The sequence below is a fragment of the Esox lucius genome, chromosome 3 (assembly GCF_011004845.1).
Source record: "Esox lucius isolate fEsoLuc1 chromosome 3, fEsoLuc1.pri, whole genome shotgun sequence".
NCBI lineage: Eukaryota > Metazoa > Chordata > Actinopteri > Esociformes > Esocidae > Esox > Esox lucius.
The window spans coordinates 3,399,787-3,418,308 of record NC_047571.1 but is presented as its reverse complement, the minus strand read 5'-3'; the positions used below and the strand labels follow the sequence as shown (position 1 = coordinate 3,418,308).

The window sequence follows — 18,522 nt, the reverse complement described above, 5'->3', positions numbered from 1 at the left end:
TGTATAAACCAATCAGTAAAACTGTTAATGAGAGTAGACTGCTATATGGCAGTCATCCTCCTTAGGAGTATTCAATCAATCAATCAAATGTATTTATAAAGCCCTTCTTACAACAGCAGTTGTCACAAAGTGCTTTTACAGAAACACCCGGCCTTAAACCCCAAGGAGCAAACAACAGTAGTGTTGAATTTCAGTGGCTAGGAAAAACTCCCTAAGGCCAAATTTTAGGAAGAAACCTAGAGATGACCCAGGCTCAGAGGGGTGACCAGTCCTCTTCTGGCTGTGCCGGGTGAGATAATTAGAGTCCAATTGGAATAATTAATAAATGTATCTGGGCTAAATCCAGAGTCTGTTTAAATTTAGACTAGGTCAGAAGTATGACCAGATGGACAAGAACAGGGACAGCAACTGGCCCCCAAACCAGGTACTCCGCAGGTGTGGACCAGGACCTCATGTCCTCCTAAAGTTTAAAACGGGAGGAGACTGGGAAAATTCAGAAAATGCATTCCTCATATCAACAACGATTTATAGTGGAGAAGGAGAACTTAGTGGGGAAGGAGAACTGACCCAATCCCCTAGTATAGCAGCGTAAGACCTTGGAACTGAAACCGGGGGGTCCAGCGACACTGTGACCCTACCCGGGGGAGGCCCCGGACAGGACCCAACAGGCAGGAAATCAATCCACCCACATTGCCAGGCATTAACCAAAGGGACTGTAGAGATGAGTTTTTAGTAGACACTTGAAAGTTTGCACTGAGTTTGCATTTCTAACCTTAATTGGCAGATAATTCCACAGTAGTGGAGCTCTATGAGAAAAGGCCCTGCCTTAAGGCTGTTTGTTTAGAAATTCTAGGTGCAATTAAAAGGCCTGCATCTTGCGATCGTAGGTTACGTGTAGGTATGTATGGCTGGATCATTTCAGCAAGGTAAGTAGGAGCAAGTCCATGTATTGATTTATAGGTTAAGAGTAAAACCTTAAAATCAGCCCTAACCCTAACAGGCAGCCAGTGTAAGGACGCTAGTACAGGAGTAATGTGTTCAACTTTTTTTGTTTTAGTTAGGATTCTAGCAGCCGTGTGCAGCACTAATTGAAGTTTATTTATTGATTTGTCAGGGTAACCGGAAAGAAGAGCATTGTAGTAATCTAGTATAGAAGTAACGAAAGCATGGATTCGTTTTCTGATTTTTGCAATGTTTCGAAGATGAAAATAAGCAACTCTTGAGACATATTTTATATGTTCTTCAGAGGAGAGGTCAGGATCAAGGGTAACGCAGAGGTTTCTTACAGTTTTTTTGGGATACAACCATGCAGCCGTCGAGGTTCACAGTGAGATCTGATAACAACGCTCTTTGTTTCATGGGTCCTAAAACGAGCATTTCTGTGAAAATTTACATTGTGATTTCGGATTACTTCGCCCAGAGGCAGCATATATAGTGAGAACAATAATGGGCCCAGAACTGAGCCTTGAGGAACACCAAAGCATACCTTTGACTTGTCAGAGGATATGCCATCCACACTAACAAACTGATATCTTTCAGATACATTTAAACCAGGCTAGAACATGTCCACGTATCCCAATATGGGTTTCCAGTATCTAAGAGAAGGGAGTGATCAATAGTGTCAAAAGCAGCACTAAGATCAAGAAGCAACAGGACGGATGCGAAACCTTTGTCTGAGGCCATTAGAAGGTCATTTGTTACCTTCACGAGTGCAGTCTCAGTTCTATGATGGGATCTGAAACCGGACTGGAGTATTTCATAAATGTTATTTGTCTTTAGGAAGGCATTCAGTTTTTGGGAAAATAATTTTTCTAAGATTTTTGGGAGGAACGGGAGGTTCAATATTGGCCTATAATTGTTTAATATGTCGGGATCCAGATGAGATTTTTTTTAGAAGAGCCTTAATTCCCGCTATTTTTTGTGAGTGTGGTACACATCCTGAGGAAAGGGAGCAATTTATTATGTTCAACATTGGCTGACCTTGCACAGGAAATAGCTCCTTAAGTAATTTTGTTGGAATCAGTTCTAGTTTACAATTTGTGGGTTTAGAACTCATTACAAATTTAGTGAATGTGTGGAGCCATACGGTATCAAAAAATGTAAGTGTCCCCATTGACACCTGGTCAGGGAGGTTCAGGAGATTTTTAGGACCATAACTATTTAAGGAGGAGTCAGTTATTTGTTTTCTAATGGTGATGATCTTTTCATCAAAGTAGTTCATGTATTCATTACAACTAAAGTGAAGACCCACTTCACTTGCTAAGCTTTGCTTTTTTGTTAACTTTGCAACTGTATCGAAAATACATTTTGGATTGTTTTTGTTCACCTCAATCAGATTGGAGAAATAAGCTGATCGAGCAGACGTGAGTGATTTTCGGTACTGTAGTGTACTGTCTATCCAGGCTAATCTGAATACTTCCAATTTAGTGGAGCGCCACTTTCGCTCCAATTTTCTGGAGGCTTGCTTAAGTGCTCTAGTATTGTCTGTGTACCAGGGAGCAAGTTTCTTGTTGCGTATTTCTTTTGTTTTTAGTGGTGCAAACCGTGTCTAATGTATTTCGAGTTTAGATCCTCGATTTGATCGTTTACTGATTTATTTACTCTGTCGTTAATGAGCGAACTTGTAAGAATATCAAGGAATTTATTTGTAGTCCGAGAATTTATAGTACGGCTCATTGTGTGCGGAGCAAGTGGATTTCTTGTTTTAACGGTAAATGTAATAAGACAGTGATCCGATAATGCAGGATTTGGGGGGGAAATGATTAGATGTACAATATCTATTTCTCGTGACAGGACTAAATCTAAGGTGTGATTGTGGCAATGTGTTGGACCTGAGACATGTTGGATAAAACCCATTGAAAAAATAGGGGTGCCTATAAATAGTAGCTATGTAAAACGATTTATCGGCCTAGTTAACTTTCATGAGTAAAACTTCAAAAGAATGAAAATCAGTGATGTGTTTGAGAGTAAATGTATATTTACGGTCATAAATATTAGTAACACCCCCTCCTTTTCTGGATGCATGAGGGATATGATCATTAGTATAGTCAGGAGGGGAAGCCTCATTTAGGGCAATTAATTAATTAGGCTTTAGCCACGTTTCACATAAATAACATATAGTTTATGATCAGAGATTAATTCATTTATTGCAACTGCCTTTGGAGCAAGGGATCTAACACTTAGGAGCCCCATTTTGAGACGCGAGGTGATAGTCATTTTTATTTTTATTTGTGACCAAGGTGGAGGAAGGCTTTTTCTTAATAAGGTTGTTTTTGTTAGCACTACCTTGTTTAACTTTTCTCAGCCTGGAACGAGTAACAGTGGCAATAGGTAAAGCTGTACAAACTACTCTGGCTATGCTATCGACAGACTCCACTATGCGAGCAGGCTGGCTACTCAGCCCTTCTGATAACAGACAAACCCAGAGATTCCTCCAATCAGATTTTTTGAATGCTGCAACAGTAAAAAGACTTTCAAATGTAATATTTTTACTAGGCAATTACTATAAAGTATTTCACCACCAGAGGGCAATGTTGTGTTGATCCACATTTGATATGGTGACATCCAAAATAGAAATGGGATTATCTTTTGGTGCCTAAATCTGTGGCTTGCCCAGGCCCAAATTGTACATTTCTCATTTAGTATAAGTCTCCTAAAAAAAGATTGAGGCTGCCAAGAATGTGCATAAAAATATCCATTAATTTCCATAACATGAAAATGCAAAATAAAATCTAAATGTATTAAAAGATGATCACAAAGATTATTCAAAGATGGAATATAACGCCATCTGGAAACAGCATCGCTGGCAATACAAAGTACAGAAGGAAGAAAAAGCAATACAGTCATTTGTTGGACTTTTTTTAAACTGAGAAACAGGGTATCAGGGACAGGGAGGCGATCCTGGCACCTTAGCAGAGAATACCAAATGCATGAGTTCTCATTTTAGGTAGTAGTTATTGACCAGGGTGGGTACAACGATAACGCACATGGGAAGATCATGTCCAACAACTGGAACATAAAACACAATGTTTGAGGGACATATAACCGCTCACTTCATATAGTTCATATAGGGCTCTTCTGTCACTTGGGTTTTTGAAGTCTTCATAACATTTTAGGCATAAAGTGTGTAAAGTTTCAGAAATGTTCTAAAGAGCTTTGTTTTGGTCCAGGATTTTGGTACAGTAGGTTCCTTTCTTCTTCCATAGGAGAATCCATTTGTGTGACATCTCAGAGATCCAAAAAGAAGCCATAGGGAGATAGCTCCAATTTAACCTTGTTACTCATAGATTAGGTAGGAACATACTCTAAGCAAGGTTTGCGTTTGTGTGGTATGTTGGTAAGCAAGGTGTAAGCACTTTGGAGTGTTTGCATGTATGTTTACAGTGTGCGTGCGTGCGTGCGTGCGTGTGTACGTACGTATATGGGCCCGGCCTATCGCTATCAAAGGTGTGAAGTAACTTAAAAAATTTAACAAAAGGATAGAGATATTCTCCAACTCCACTCCTTACTTGACCTACAGTAAATTAGTCTCCCGACATATACAGAGACCAAATATCTGAAAATGTAACAACAACAAAGTACTAGCACTTTCTTAACAAGGGTCTACAGTCACTGAGGTTTTTACAGATTACCAATTCTGGCAAAATAATTAACTATTCAGGAAGTGGACAATAAAATCGGGACACTATTTAAATCACTCCTTTTTCTATTTAACACTGAAGCTCAAGTTATTAAAATCAATAGGTCCTTTTGCCAGGAGGCAGTGGGATCCCCCTTTCACTGATACAAACAATGCTTGACACTTACTATGACTTATTACAGGAAAAGCGCATGTCAGTTATTGCTCACCAGCTCCATTCAAGTCAATGGGCCTTTCTGGAGGGTCCCATCTGAGCTGGGCATGATATGGTTAACAAAATAACTTAACCATAAAGAGGAAGGCCATCTCTCAAATGACATGCTATTCCTATAAAGTCAATTATTAATGGGGTAGTTTGGGTCCTTAATACTGATTGGCTGAAAGCCATGTCATATACATTGGTTACGACCAATCAACAATTGGATGTAATTTGGGACAGAACCACAAATTGATCCCATTTTGGTTTTCCCCCATGGTTCTCTTTCTTTACCACATTATTTAAGACAATTCTCCCTAGACAAAATGTTAGCTAAATTAGGCTTTTCACAATCACCAAGGTTGACATAAATGACAAAACACAGAATCAACTTAAGTATGGGCCAAATCATAACCTGTGATACACTTTGGTTAACTCAAACCTTTGAACACCATCCATTGGTGTTAATGAGAGATTAGTTATTAGTGCATATCAAGTTAGGATTCTGGCCTATATGATAGCTTATTCAAGGTTAATAGATTTAACTGGGCACATATAACGGGGGTGAAAAACCCTCAGGTGGCTTTTGGGAGGGGCAGGGATTCTGGGAAAGTTGTTTCACTTTTCAAAGAAAATAAGAATTTCTTTGCCTTTTAGAACTGTGAAATGCGTCATATGCAATCTAATATTCAAGTCTCCTCAGGTGAGCCAAAGCAATCTTTTTAAGTCTTTGTGAGAGTGCACATTGCATTTCTACTAAAAGAATGATACATTCAGTAAATGCCCCAAAGTGAAAACACTTCAGAGTTTAGAACACCTCTAGGATGGGGAGATAAAGTTAAGAAAAAAAAAAAACAATCTGAATGGATGGAATATATAAGATTACTGCAACACATTAGTAAGAGTTTTAGCAGTTGAAAAAAAAAAGAGGGTATTCCTTGGTAAAAAAAACAAAAAAAAAAACAGACTCTAGACACCTATGAAGTAGAAATCGGAATGGACAGGGTGTGTGGATGGAGATGACTGACGGGTAAAGAGGCCAACCTCAGTTCTAAAAAGGCCATTGATGTAATACCCTGAGATTGAATGGAGTGGCAAGGACCAGGTGACCTGAACTTGTGATCTGACCAGGGTCAGGGAAAATTCTTGCCCCCACTGATGGCTAAGCTGAAGCTGAGAACAAAAGAGCTGGGCTATGGCACTCAGTGGACACAAAGCAGCATAACATCACAGAAAAAACTAGAACGACAGAAACAGGCATTGGCATGAAGGGAAAAAAACGTGCAGGGCTCAGGTCATACCACACAAACGCAAGACCTGACAAGAAAAAAAACACGACGTAAAAGGGCTTAACAGTGCCACTTCTTTCTTTTTTTTAAAAAATATATTAGATCTGTTATGCAATGTTTCTTCTAGAAGTGTTTTGCTGTGGAAGCACTCTGTGGATCTCAATGGAATGTAAGATATTTGGCTAGCTCTATGAGAGCATTGTTTTATAATCCTGCCATTCTCCCACAAAACAAGGCTTACGGAACGAGAATGCATTAGCTCACACAGGAATATAAAAAGTAGTAAGACAAAGATTTGGCATGAAAGTAAACAATGCAAGAGTGTAACCATATTGGTGTGTGTAGATTCCAAACAGAGAGAAGGCATGGACTTGTTTCAGGCCCATCTGTCCAATCAAAGCCTCCTGAGGGTTTTCAAACAAACAGTTAATGTACAGGATGAGATGCCCTGAAGAACATTTCTGATCAACCTTACACTCAGGCCGACCAATCCTGAACACAAGAACAGCGTTTCCTTAACTATGAAATTGGGTTGTGGGTAAAACTGGGGGAAAAAAAAAAGTATGCTTGATACATCAAACCAGGGTTATGAAAGAAAACTCTGGTAGCAATTTTGGTTTTCCTCAGAACACATTAGAAGAGAGAAGAGTGGACAGGACCAGGCATTAAATCATACTAGAATGATAACGTTATTTTCTGAACAGAAGATCATACAGTTATTGCCTGATGATCTCCCTTGATGTTTCCCTAAACTTCCCAATACCTCCTTACCTTACTATAATATTGTAACAAACCAATCAAAATAGTTATTTTGACTGTCATAGGTCCAAATACCAAAGAAACTATAGTTCATTAAATAAATTAATAATATTTTTTTCCTTAACATGATGAGCTTTCAGAAAAGTGTTTATCAAAATGGGGTCATAGGCCAAAAAAGTTTGGGAACGAGGCATTTGAACGAGGCAGATGCTTTAGCAGTCCCATATCAAATCAGACCCACAAATTTTTGTTATTTTTTTGTAAATAAAAAACATTTCGCTGTCAAAATGTTTTAGGCATCTCTCCCCTTAAATAACAATTAAATGTACATTCAACAAAATAAAAATTAAACTAAGGTATTCATGGAAGAACTTGGGGAAAGGACAGTGACATCAATGGTCACCTACATCATGTTAATCAAAAAAGCACATCCGAACATCAAGAAAGTCTTGGACCAGACTGATTGCAGAGGAGTGTCTGATCACGAGTCCAAAGCTGTCATTGTCTTTTTTTATATATTAGGTTCTGATTAACTGTCCAGAAATTGAGTTGGTCCTCCCGTTTGTTCTGCCCGATATTTACAATAACATTTACACACGGTCGTGATCATTCCTCTCTTCCCCCTAATTCAACATAACGGGTGACTTCAACTCAGTACTTAATGAATGTAACAAAATAAAGTGGCTTAAAAATAGCGGTTTTGCGTGACATTTGTATTCGTCCAACAGTGTTCCTCTGTGTACTCCTGTATTAATGTCTTTGTACTCATGTGCGCAGTGTTGATGCATGTGAGGTGTAGATAGGCAGCTCTGTGATGGGCTGATTGGAGAAGCTGAGGGAGTGGGTCAAACAACCAAATGACCCTAGGAAGGGCGTGGTCCTTTAAAGAGGTTCTGTACCCATGCAATGGATGCAATGGGTCTGGCCTGATGTCAGGTGTCATCGTCAGTGTCCTCGATGAGAACTTTGGTGTCCCGGGTCTTGGTCCTGAGTGGAGGAATGAGACAGAACGTTTAGTAGAGGGCAACATCCCATAGGTTTAACAAAAGGTGTGAATGTGTGGACCAATGTTTACGTTATCATCCTATTGGGGGGCAGGGCCTTTTCAGGGACATGATGTAGCTATCTATTGCAAGAGTGCATGCCCGGGTGTGTGCGTATTTGTTTTTGTTGTTGTTGTGAGGACCTTCAGCTTCTCACAACTATACTACAATAGACAAAATCAGTGGAAGTAATTACACTGGCTGGTCCAAAATTAATAAAATTTGAGTTAAAGGGATGGTTTGTCCAAAAACCATATTTTTCTCAAAGTTCACTTAAGATATTCCAGAAGGCACTTTTTTTCCCCAGCACTTTTTTTCAAACAATCCGTCATTTAGCTCTGTCCCTGTCTGTAATTAGAGTTATTAGCATCGTCAAAATTCATGAATGGAAACAGTTCGTACCTTTATCGCAAAGCTGCATCGCAAGCGGAACGCTACTCCAAAACACTTCAAACTACATTCAGTAATCTGTTGCGGTAGCATAGATTTTTTTTAAACTGTAAAATGACGAAACAGCCAGCGGAATTGGCTGAATTCAAACTGGCACTAGCGAACCATTTCCTATAGCCATGCACAGCTTCTGTTCCTTGGCAGTGATGTCATCGAGGTGAGCTTGAACTTTAACCTCAACAAGCTACTGTATGTGAAAATGGGTTATTTGCCTAGCTGGCCCATTTATGTCAGTGGACATCAAAATAATATTAGAAATTGTGGAAAATTCTGTGGTTATAAGGAAAGTACAAGGGACATGGGAGAGGAGACTTGAGGTCTCACTTGTTAAAATTAGAACTTTATTTTGAGAAATACAAAGTGTCAGTAGCTATACTATAGCCATACTGGGAAGCGAGGCGCGGCCGTCTCAGGGACATGCTATAGGAGCGTTTCCAGTTCTTCTTGCCCAGCCGGTTCCTGACGCCGTCCTCCTGGTCCATCATCTGCTCCAGCAGCGTCTGGTCATCTGCGTTCAGCGGAGCCACAGAGATGTCCCTCACGGCTCGGAACTCACCACAGTTGTTCAGGTGCTCATTCTCCAATCGGAAGAAATTCCACACAAAACGCCTACAGTGAAGAGGGAGTAAGAGAATAGCCAGGGAACAGTCTATGGAATGTCACTGAGGTAAGCATAATTTTGTGGCCTGTTGAACTCCTCTTTAAATAAAAACATTGATAGGCATAGACAGACCTTCAATGTTCATTCAAACGAAAGAAGAAAAAGGTTGTTTGTGAGATGAAGTGGTTAAAAAAAGAAAGAAAACCAAACATAGAGAGGGAGGAAAAGAGCAAGGTTTCAAATGAGGTTAGATTTTACTTGACAATTCAAAACAAATAAAAATAATCCACGTCTGGCATGGTTTGACATTAGTGTTGGAACGCTGGATCAGGGCCAGTAAAAACCCATGTGCGGAAGTGGATCTGGTTAATCACTAGCCTGACCATGCCAGTAACTTTCTAAACGCTTTTTCAGTTCAATATTATTTTTTGATGTAGCATCTATCTCAGCAGTAGATCTCTGCCTATATTTTAACTCAGAAAGTGTTCAAGGCTCAAAGGTTTGGTGATCAAGGCATGAAGTAATTTCTTACACTGATAAATTATATTACACATCTTTTTAATAATCATAATAACAAAATGCAGCCCAGCCTATGAAAAGCTGACCTAAATACATTTTTAAACAACCTGGACAGTAGAAAGTCTGTTCAGGACAGTGGTCTTTTGGCCAATGAGATTTTTTTAAATGTTGATCCATGTTTAGCCACAAATACATTAGAGTGAATAAGAGAGACAGCCTTTCTCACCTGAACACCTCTAGAGGGGCTAGGACGGTTTCCACAATGTCTGCAGCTGAGGGTATTGCGCTGAATGTGCTCAGGGACAGTGGTATTGTCCAGGCAAAACGTAGCAGGACATCCTCCAGGATGGCACAGTAATAATAAGCCTGAATATGCACGCAGGCACGTAGGGACAGACAGACAGACAGACACACACACCAAACATGGATTTACTGACATATTTGGCCCAAATTAAATAGGAAACCCTTTTATGCTATAGAAATAGTCTCTAGGCCTGAAACTAGCACGATCACTTACTACATGATTTGTTTTTATGTGAAGCAGATGTTATTGTGTCTGTGTATTCCTTTATATAGATTACTACTTATGCAGCTTTTTCTGAACTCACTTTCTGGGGGTAGACAATCTCCTCTCTTAATAAAGTGTTGTCTCCAGCGTTGCGGTCAAAGAGGCCCCAGTCCATTTTTAGGTCCCATATCAGTGTGTAACAAGAACTCACTACACAACAGCCAATCAGAATGTAGAGGAAAATCTGGGTGTCCGGATGGTCAGTAACTGGGAGGTTAGAGGCAAAGCAGTCATGACTCTGCTGAATTAACAGAGCCGACACATAATAAACAATACAACCTTTCATCAATTATTCAGTGCAGGTGTTCCACTCAGGATGGATGAGATTTCTATGCACTTTCTATGAAGGGTGAGAAGTTAAAACACTTTCTTTCAATACCTTTATGGGTTTTGTAGAGCGCAGTAAAGGTGACCACAAAAAAGGTGGTTGAGTATTTCCCAGCGTTAACCAGGTGAGGGAAAGCCCGTTTCGAGTCGCGGTAACGCCTCAGGCACTGTACAAAGCGGAACCAGGCTGGCAGACACTGGATCACTGCTCGCACGCCATACGAGTACGAGAGGCACACACCTTTACCTGCAAGGATCAAACACGTGTTATCAAATCAGGGCAGCCAGCAGGGCATGAACCAATAAATGACAAGCACCAACCCCAATCAGAACACTTAATAATAAACGATTAACCAATCTCCAGTAATAGTTGGGAAGGATCAATTCCAAGCGTCTGTCTTTTGACTGGAACATTCCATTGATTTTCTTCATAGAATTGCTATGTTGTTTCCTCAATTGGCCGGTATTAAGACATGGTTGAGCCCAACCCTCATCACCCAGGTCCGTCAATAACGTCAATGTTAAGAGAAGTGTGCTGGAACTGGGCTAGGCGCTTGTATCTTGAAAGGTGTGTTCATGTTTATTTGGACCAGATGGTGTTTGTTGTGCGTGTATTGCGTGCTAAACTGTATTTGGACTCGGTTAGGTTTGTCACTGCTATGTTTGTTTGTACTCAAGTTTGCTTTGTTTGGATAAAAACCCTGAGGGTATGTTTATCCTGGCTAAGATTGGGCTCTAGGCTTGTTCCCACTGTGCCTGGGGTGGATCAGTGTTTTGACAGAGCTTTGTTTGTTTACGCGTTTGGATCTTGCTGCAGTAGCGATCTGAGGATAAAGCTCAGTTGAGCTGTTTGATTGAGTGAGAAACAAACAGGGGTAAAGGAGAGCACAGAAACATCAATGTAGCCAGCAGAAATTTAAAAAATCTTTATTGTTGAACTGACTGAATGTCTTAAAGTCACAAGATTATTTCCCATGGAGCTTGGACTGTTTTGTGTGTGTGTGGGTGCGTGCGTGTGTAAGTATGTGTCTGTTGTGAATTGGTATCAGTATGTGTGTCTGTTACAAAGTCGTATAGGTTTGCATACACATAATAGTATCATTTAATCATTTAAATACCAGCAATTCAACACATCCAATGAGATTCTATATGTATGCGTTTTTGCTCATTTGTGTCTTGGTTTCTCACCATCTTGCAGTAGCCCATCCTGTTGCTTCCAGCTGAGCTGGAAGCTGTAGAAACAGATGAGGTACTCCAGATCCATGAGAACCATCCCGAGAGAGTTGAGCTGGTCGGCCAGCCAGAAGTCAGCAAATTCCACCCTGTGGAACGGAGCGGTCATCACACGGAACTGAGGAAGAGAGACGGATTGATTAATTACAAGACGGCGATAGAAATACACTTCTGACAACAGATTTTATTGTATTAATTTAACATCAATATATTCCTCACTATTCCTGCGTCACAATGGCAGGCGTATTTGGAAGTGGTTAAGCAGCCCCGAGACATTTCTCACCAGCAGTTTGAGGAGCCAGAAGCGTGATTTGTAGTAGCACGTCTTGAAGGGGTTGATGAGGAAGAGGAGGAAGAAGCCGTAGAGGGCCAATGGGTTGGCCTGCATGGGCACGAGGATGGACTTGGAGAAAAGGCAGGAGAGGAGGCTTACACACCACAGCACCCCCAGGAAACCAGCAATCTAGGAAAGAGAAGCGAGATAGGGGTTCATGTGTTGTAACTGCATTTTGTTTCAAATATATGTATTGCCAAACACACAAAAAGATGAGCATTCATCCTTGAACAAGTGAAATAAAAACCTTGGTAAAAAAAGACGAAAGTGAACAAAACCCAATAAGGACAGAAAAGTAGCAGTAACTGCAGTTTACAACTATCGCAGTCTCATTCCATTATTAACAATTGCTTTGAGGACAGCTGATCACTCATTCCACCTTCTTTCAGTTTGAGCCTGAGAGTGGAAGGAAAGGAAACCCCTTTAAATACCTGTAACATGCTTAAATTGGTGGGCAATGAGAAATGCGGAAATGAAGCCTAACGGCCTACCTCAAAGAGATGTTGGTGGGAGAGGTTGTTACGGGGGTTCAGCTCAAAGATGAGCACGTGGTTAACCCCTGCCTGGCGCCAGCCATATGTGTTGATACCCAGCAGGAAGAGGAACTCGATCAACAGGAAGCCACCGCGGTAGATCCTCACGAGTGGCCACACGTTTGAGTTCTCTATCACCACAGCACCTACAGGGAAAGACAGTCACTGCTGCATTAAAAAAAAAGATTTGCAATCATTATGGCTACACAGATTTAAAGGGTTGTTCAACTTAAATATTTAAGTGCTTTGCAAGGAGGATTTTACTAATAAATAATAAATCAGTGAGCTCCTCAAGGATATGCCTCCCCAGACCATCCCTGACCCACCACCAAACTGGTCATGCTGGATGATGTTGCAGGCAGCATAATGTTCACTACAGCATCTCCAGACTCTTTCACGTCTGTCACATGTGCTCAGTGTGAACCTGCTCTCATCTGTGAACAGAATGGGGCACCAGTGGTGGACCTGCCAATTCTGGTGTTCTCGGGCAAATTCCAATCAAGCTGTGATCTAAGCACAGAAATTACATTTTTCCAAGCTATGTTTACGTCGGTAATAGATTACAAATATGTGCTATGTATAAGCATGCTTCAGCATAAGTCTACAATGAAGCTTTCTGTTTAATTACTACTATTTGCAGAAAATGGTCTTTAAAAAACACTGAATGGCTGGGACTCCCTCACTTCCAGAAAGGCCTCACACTGGATGATAATTGTATATTGGGAAAACATGCAGAAATGTCTTAACTATCGCACCATCCATCCATCCATCCATCTTCTTCCGCTTATCCGGGGCCGGGTCGCGGGGGCAGCAGTCTAAGCAGAGATGCCCAGACTTCCCTCTCCCCAGACACTTCCTCTAGCCTCTTCCGGGGGGACACCGAGGTGTTCCCAGGCCAGCCGGGACACATAGTCCCTCCAGCGTGTCCTAGGTCTTCCCCGGGGTCTCCTCCCGGTGGGGACGGGACCGAAACACCTTTCCCAGGAAGGCGTTCCGGAGGCATCCGAAAAAGATGCCCAAGCCACCTCAGCTGACCCCTCTCGATGTGGAGGAGCAGCGGCTCTACTCTGAGCTCCTCCCGGTGACGAGCTTCTCACCCTATCTCTAAGGGATCGCCCAGCCACCCTGCGGAGAAAGCTCATTTCGGCCACCTGTATCCGAGATCTTGTCCTTTCGGTCATGACCCAAAGCTCATGACCATAGGTGAGAGTAGGAACGTAGATTGACTGGAAAATTGAGAGCTTCGCCTTGCGGCTCAGCTCTTTCTTCACCACGACAGACCGATACATCGACTGCATTACTGCAGAAGCTGCACCGATCCGTCTGTCAATCTCCCGTTCCATCCTTCCCTCACTCGTGAACAAGACCCCTAGATACTTAAACTCCTCCACTTGAGGCAGGCACTCTCCACCAACCTGAAGTGGGCAAGCCACCCTTTTCCGACTGAGGACCATGGCCTCGGATTTGGAGGTACTGATTTTCATCCCCACCGCTTCACACTCGGCTGCAAACCGTCCCAGTGCATGCTGAAGGCCCTGGTTAGAAGGGGCCAACACGACAACATCATCTGCAAAAAGCAGAGACGAAATCGTGTGGTCCCCAAACCTGACACCCTCCGGCCCCTGGCTGCGCCTAGAAATTCTGTCCATAAAAATTACGAACAGAACCGGTGACAAAGGGCAGCCCTGCCGGAGTCCAACATGCACTGGGAACAAGTCTGACTTACTGCCGGCAATGCGGACCAAGCTCCTGCTTCGGTTGTACAGGGACCTGACAGCCCTTAGCAAAGGACCCAGGACCCCATATTCCCCAAGCACCCTCCACAAGATGCCGCGAGGGACACAGTCGAATGCCTTCTCCAGATCCACGAGTTTTTGCCTCCACAACCACCCGGGCTGCAGCCCGCTTGGCCTGTCGGTACCCGTCAGCTGCCTCAGGAGTCCCACAAGCCAACCAGGCCTGATAGGACTCCTTCTTCAGCTTGACGGCATCCCTTACTTCCGGTGTCCACTACCGGGTTCGGGGATTGCCGCCTCGACAGGCACCGGAGACCTTACGGCCACAGGTCCGAGCAGCCGCTTCGACAATGGCGGTGGAGAACATGGTCCACTCGGACTCAATATCTCCAACCTCCCTCGGGATCCAGTCGAAGCTCTGCCGGAGGTGGGAGTTAAAGATCTCTCTGACAGGAGACTCGGCCAGACGTTCCCAGCAGACCCTTACAGTACGCTTGGGCCTGCCGAGTCTGTCCAGCTTCCTCCCCCGCCATCGGATCCAACTCACCATCAGGTGGTGATCAGTTGACAGCTCCACCCCTCTCTTCACCCGAGTGTCCAAGACATACGGCCGCAGGTCAGATGAGACGACAACAAAGTCGATCATCAACCTGCGGCCTAGGGTGTCCTGGTGCCACGTGCACTGATGGTCACCCTTATGCTTGAACATGGTGTTCGTTATGGACAAACTGTGACTAGCACAGAAGTCCAATAACTGAACACCACTCGGGTTCAGATCAGGGGGGCCGTTCCTCCCAATCATGCCCCTCCAGGTGTCACTGTCGTTGCCCACGTGGGCGTTGAACAATAGAGTCCCCAGTCGGAGCACTTTCCAGCACCCCTCCCAGAGACTCCAAGAAGGTCGGGTACTCTGCACTGCCGTTCGGCCCGTAGGCACAAACAACAGTGAGAGACCTATCCCCGTTCACCGGGGTAAACTCCAACACATGGCGGCAGAGCTGGGGAGCTATAAGCAAACCCACACCAGCCCGCCGCCTCTCACCATGGGCAACTCCAGAGTGGTGAAGAGTCCATCCTCTCTCAAAGAGTGTGGTTCCAGAGCCCAAGCCGTGCGTAGAGGTGATCCCGACTACCTCTAATCGGAACCTCTCAACCTCACGCACTAACTCAGGCTCCTTCCCCGCCAGCGAGGTGACATTCCACGTCCCTAGAGCCAGTTTCCGTGTCCAGAGATCGGATTGTCTAGGCCCCTGCCTTCGACTGCCGCCCGATCCTCTTCGCACCGGCCCCTTATGGTCCCTCCTGCGGGTGGTGAGCCCACGGGAGGGCGGCCCCACGTCGCCCATTCGGGCTGAGCCCGGCCGGGCCCCATGGGGGAAGGCCTGGCCACCAGGCGCTCGCATACGGGCCCCAACCCCGGGCCTGGCTCCAGGGTGGGGCCCCGGCTGCGCCATACCGGGCGACGTCACGGTACTCAAAATGTTATTCTTCATTAAGGGGGTTTTGAAACCGCACCTTAAAAATGTAATGGGAAAAAAGCAGTTGTCAGACAGAGTGGGAGTTTGGCGGATAGGAGTGCAATGTCCATTTCATTGGGATGGAATCGGTCGTCACTCTTATTTGGTTTTCTAAAGTAATAATTTGTTCACAGTGGCACTTTTTAGATGGGAGATTTCCAAATGGATAATCATGGGACCAGCACGAATGTTTAAAAAAGGCACCTCTGTCAAAAGCTCAGGATGTACACTGCTGTTCAAAAGTTTGGAGTCATTTAGGAATGTCCTTGTTTCCATTAAAATCACATTAATATGAAGAGAAATACAGTCCAGATATTGTTAATGTTGTAAATGTCTATTGTAGCTGGAAACAATGGATATAGAATGGAATATCTACATAGACGTACAGAGACCCATTTTCAGCAACCATCAGTCCTGTGTTCTAATGGCATGTTTTGTTTGCTAGTCCAGGTATATCATTTAAAAAGGCTAATTGATCAATAGAAAACCCTTCTGCAATTATGTTAGAATAGCTGAAAAACGCTGTACTGATTAAAGAAGCAATAAAACTGGCCTTCTTCAGACAAGTTGAGTATCTGGAGCAGCAGCAATTGTGGGTTTGATTAAAGGCTAAAAATGGCCAAAACAAAGAAATGTCATCAGTCTATTCTTGTTCTGAGAAAAGAAGTCTATTCCATGTGAGAAATTACCAAGAAACAGAAGATCTTGTACAACATAGTGTACTACTCCCTTCACCGGAAAGCACAAACTGTCTCTAACCAGAATAGAAAGAGTGCGAGGCCCCAGTGCACATCTGAGCAAGAGGACAAATACATTAGTGTGTCTAGTTTGAGAAACAGACGCCTCACAGGTCCTCAACTGGCAGCTGTGTTAAATAGTACCCGCAAAACACCAGTCTCAACATCAACATTTAAGAGGCGACTCCAAGATGCTGGCCTTCTAGGCAGAGTTGCAAAGAAAACGCCATATCTCAGATGGGCCAATAAAAAGAAAAGATTAAGATGGGCAAAAGAACACAGACTGGATAGAGGAAGATTGGGAAAAAGGGTTATGGACAGACTAATCTAAGCTTGAGGTGTTTGGATCACAAAGAACATTTGTGAGACGCAGACCAAATGAAAAGATACTGGAGGAGTGCTTGGCGCCATCTGTCAAGCATGTTGGAGGCAATGGGATTATCTCTGGTGCTTTGGTGGTAAACTGGGAGATTTGTACAGGGTAAAAGGGATCAATTGTACAACACCATGCCATACCCTGTGGACAGCCCTTGATTGGAGACAATTTCTTCTTGCAACAGGACCATGACCCAATGCATGGCTCCTAACTATGCAATAACTATTTAGTGAAGAGCAGTCAGCTGGTATTGTCTATAATGGAGTGGCCAGAACAGTCAGTACGGTACGCAAGAAGTGCCCATCAAGCCAATCCAACTTGTGGGAGGTGTTTCAGGAAGCATAGAGTGACATATCTTCAGATTACCTCAACAAATTGACAACTAGAATACCACAGGTCTGCAAACCTGGAATTGCTGCAAATGGAGGATTTTTTGACAAAAGCAGTTTGACGGACAAAATTATTTCAATTAAAAATCATTATTTCTAACCATGTCAATGACTATTTCTTATTCATTTGCTATATTTCCTATTCAAACACATTTCATGTATGTGTTCATGGAAAACAAGAACATTCTAAGTGACCCCAAACTAATAAATGGTAGTGTATTTCAAATGAATACACATACAGAAAACGAATAAAAAAATATTAAAACAATCTTAGATTTTTTCTTTTTCGCATAAATAAGCATCAAAATGGTTCAATGCAGAAAAGGTCAAATCCAGTTCTAGAGGGCCTTACTGATATCAAACGTTTGCCCATGGCCACAGCTGACAAAACTTAAACTAATCGTGGTCTTCAGTTTAGAATGCAATTCATTTAACCAGGTGTGTTAGCTTAGGGGTAGGTAGAGTAAGACACCATTCGAAGGACTAGGGATGCCCATCCCTGCATTCACAGGGAAGAGGGAGAAAGGGTTTGGTTTGATGAAGGCAGGTGAGGAACGCACCAGTGATTACGACAGTGACCATGAGGACGAGGAAGACTCCACAGTACAGCCCGACACGAAAGGTGGTCCACGCCGGGGCAGGCTGAGCAGCACCCAGTGGGGGAACTCGTAACCTCTTCATGGCTTTCTGCCGGTCCCCTCCTTCCAACTCTTGCGTTACCAGGGCCTGATAGACAGAAAAGAGAGAGAAAGACAGAGTGAATAAGACAAAAAGACAGAAAAAAACAAGACAGAAAAGGGAGAAAGAATTAGTCACAGCCAAAAGTTAAAACAACAAGATGAAAAACAAAATGGTCGTCCCTGTCTGTACCTCAGTCTCCGAGATCAGCTGGGTGATCTTCTTGCAGGTGTAGAACGGAGCCACCTCCACGTGGGCCACACGCCAGTCGGCCCCCCGCGATGTCTCCAGGATTTTATCATGTTTCTTCAGGATCTTGCGGAAACCTGTGAAGTTCAGATTCTGGGGAGAAGAGAACGATTGAAAAGAGAGCGATTGAGAAAGTAACAGGCTTACAAAAATGAATCGCCATGCTCAACTCAGAAAGCTTTTAGCAGGCAATGTTTAAAAAAATAAAGAAACTACATGGAGTATTTTGGGGACTCGTTAAAGTTTATTAAACATTAGTGGAGGACTCAAATAATTTTCTTGGACAAACAGGACCCAAAACCTTCAACAGATCAATTTAAAAAGAGCATCAAATTTATGGTTAGCAGTA

At 43.1% G+C, this 18,522-nt stretch overlaps 1 protein-coding gene across 1 annotated transcript in view; it reads right to left on the bottom strand.

The window, feature by feature from the left end:
• Positions 1-7,012: 7,012 nt before the first annotated feature.
• LOC105029208 (xenotropic and polytropic retrovirus receptor 1 homolog) overlaps positions 7,013-18,522 on the bottom strand; it is a 57,562-nt gene continuing 46,052 nt past the window's right edge. The window contains exons 5-14 of the mRNA XM_010902438.5: positions 18,117-18,266; positions 17,807-17,972; positions 12,450-12,637; positions 11,908-12,087; positions 11,580-11,742; positions 10,444-10,638; positions 10,105-10,271; positions 9,723-9,862; positions 8,764-8,985; positions 7,013-7,870 (exon numbers count right to left, since the gene is read on the bottom strand). Coding sequence (XP_010900740.1) covers positions 7,816-7,870; positions 8,764-8,985; positions 9,723-9,862; positions 10,105-10,271; positions 10,444-10,638; positions 11,580-11,742; positions 11,908-12,087; positions 12,450-12,637; positions 17,807-17,972; positions 18,117-18,266 — 1,626 coding nt within the window. The 3' untranslated portion in view covers positions 7,013-7,815. The remainder of the gene's footprint in view (positions 7,871-8,763; positions 8,986-9,722; positions 9,863-10,104; positions 10,272-10,443; positions 10,639-11,579; positions 11,743-11,907; positions 12,088-12,449; positions 12,638-17,806; positions 17,973-18,116; positions 18,267-18,522) is intronic.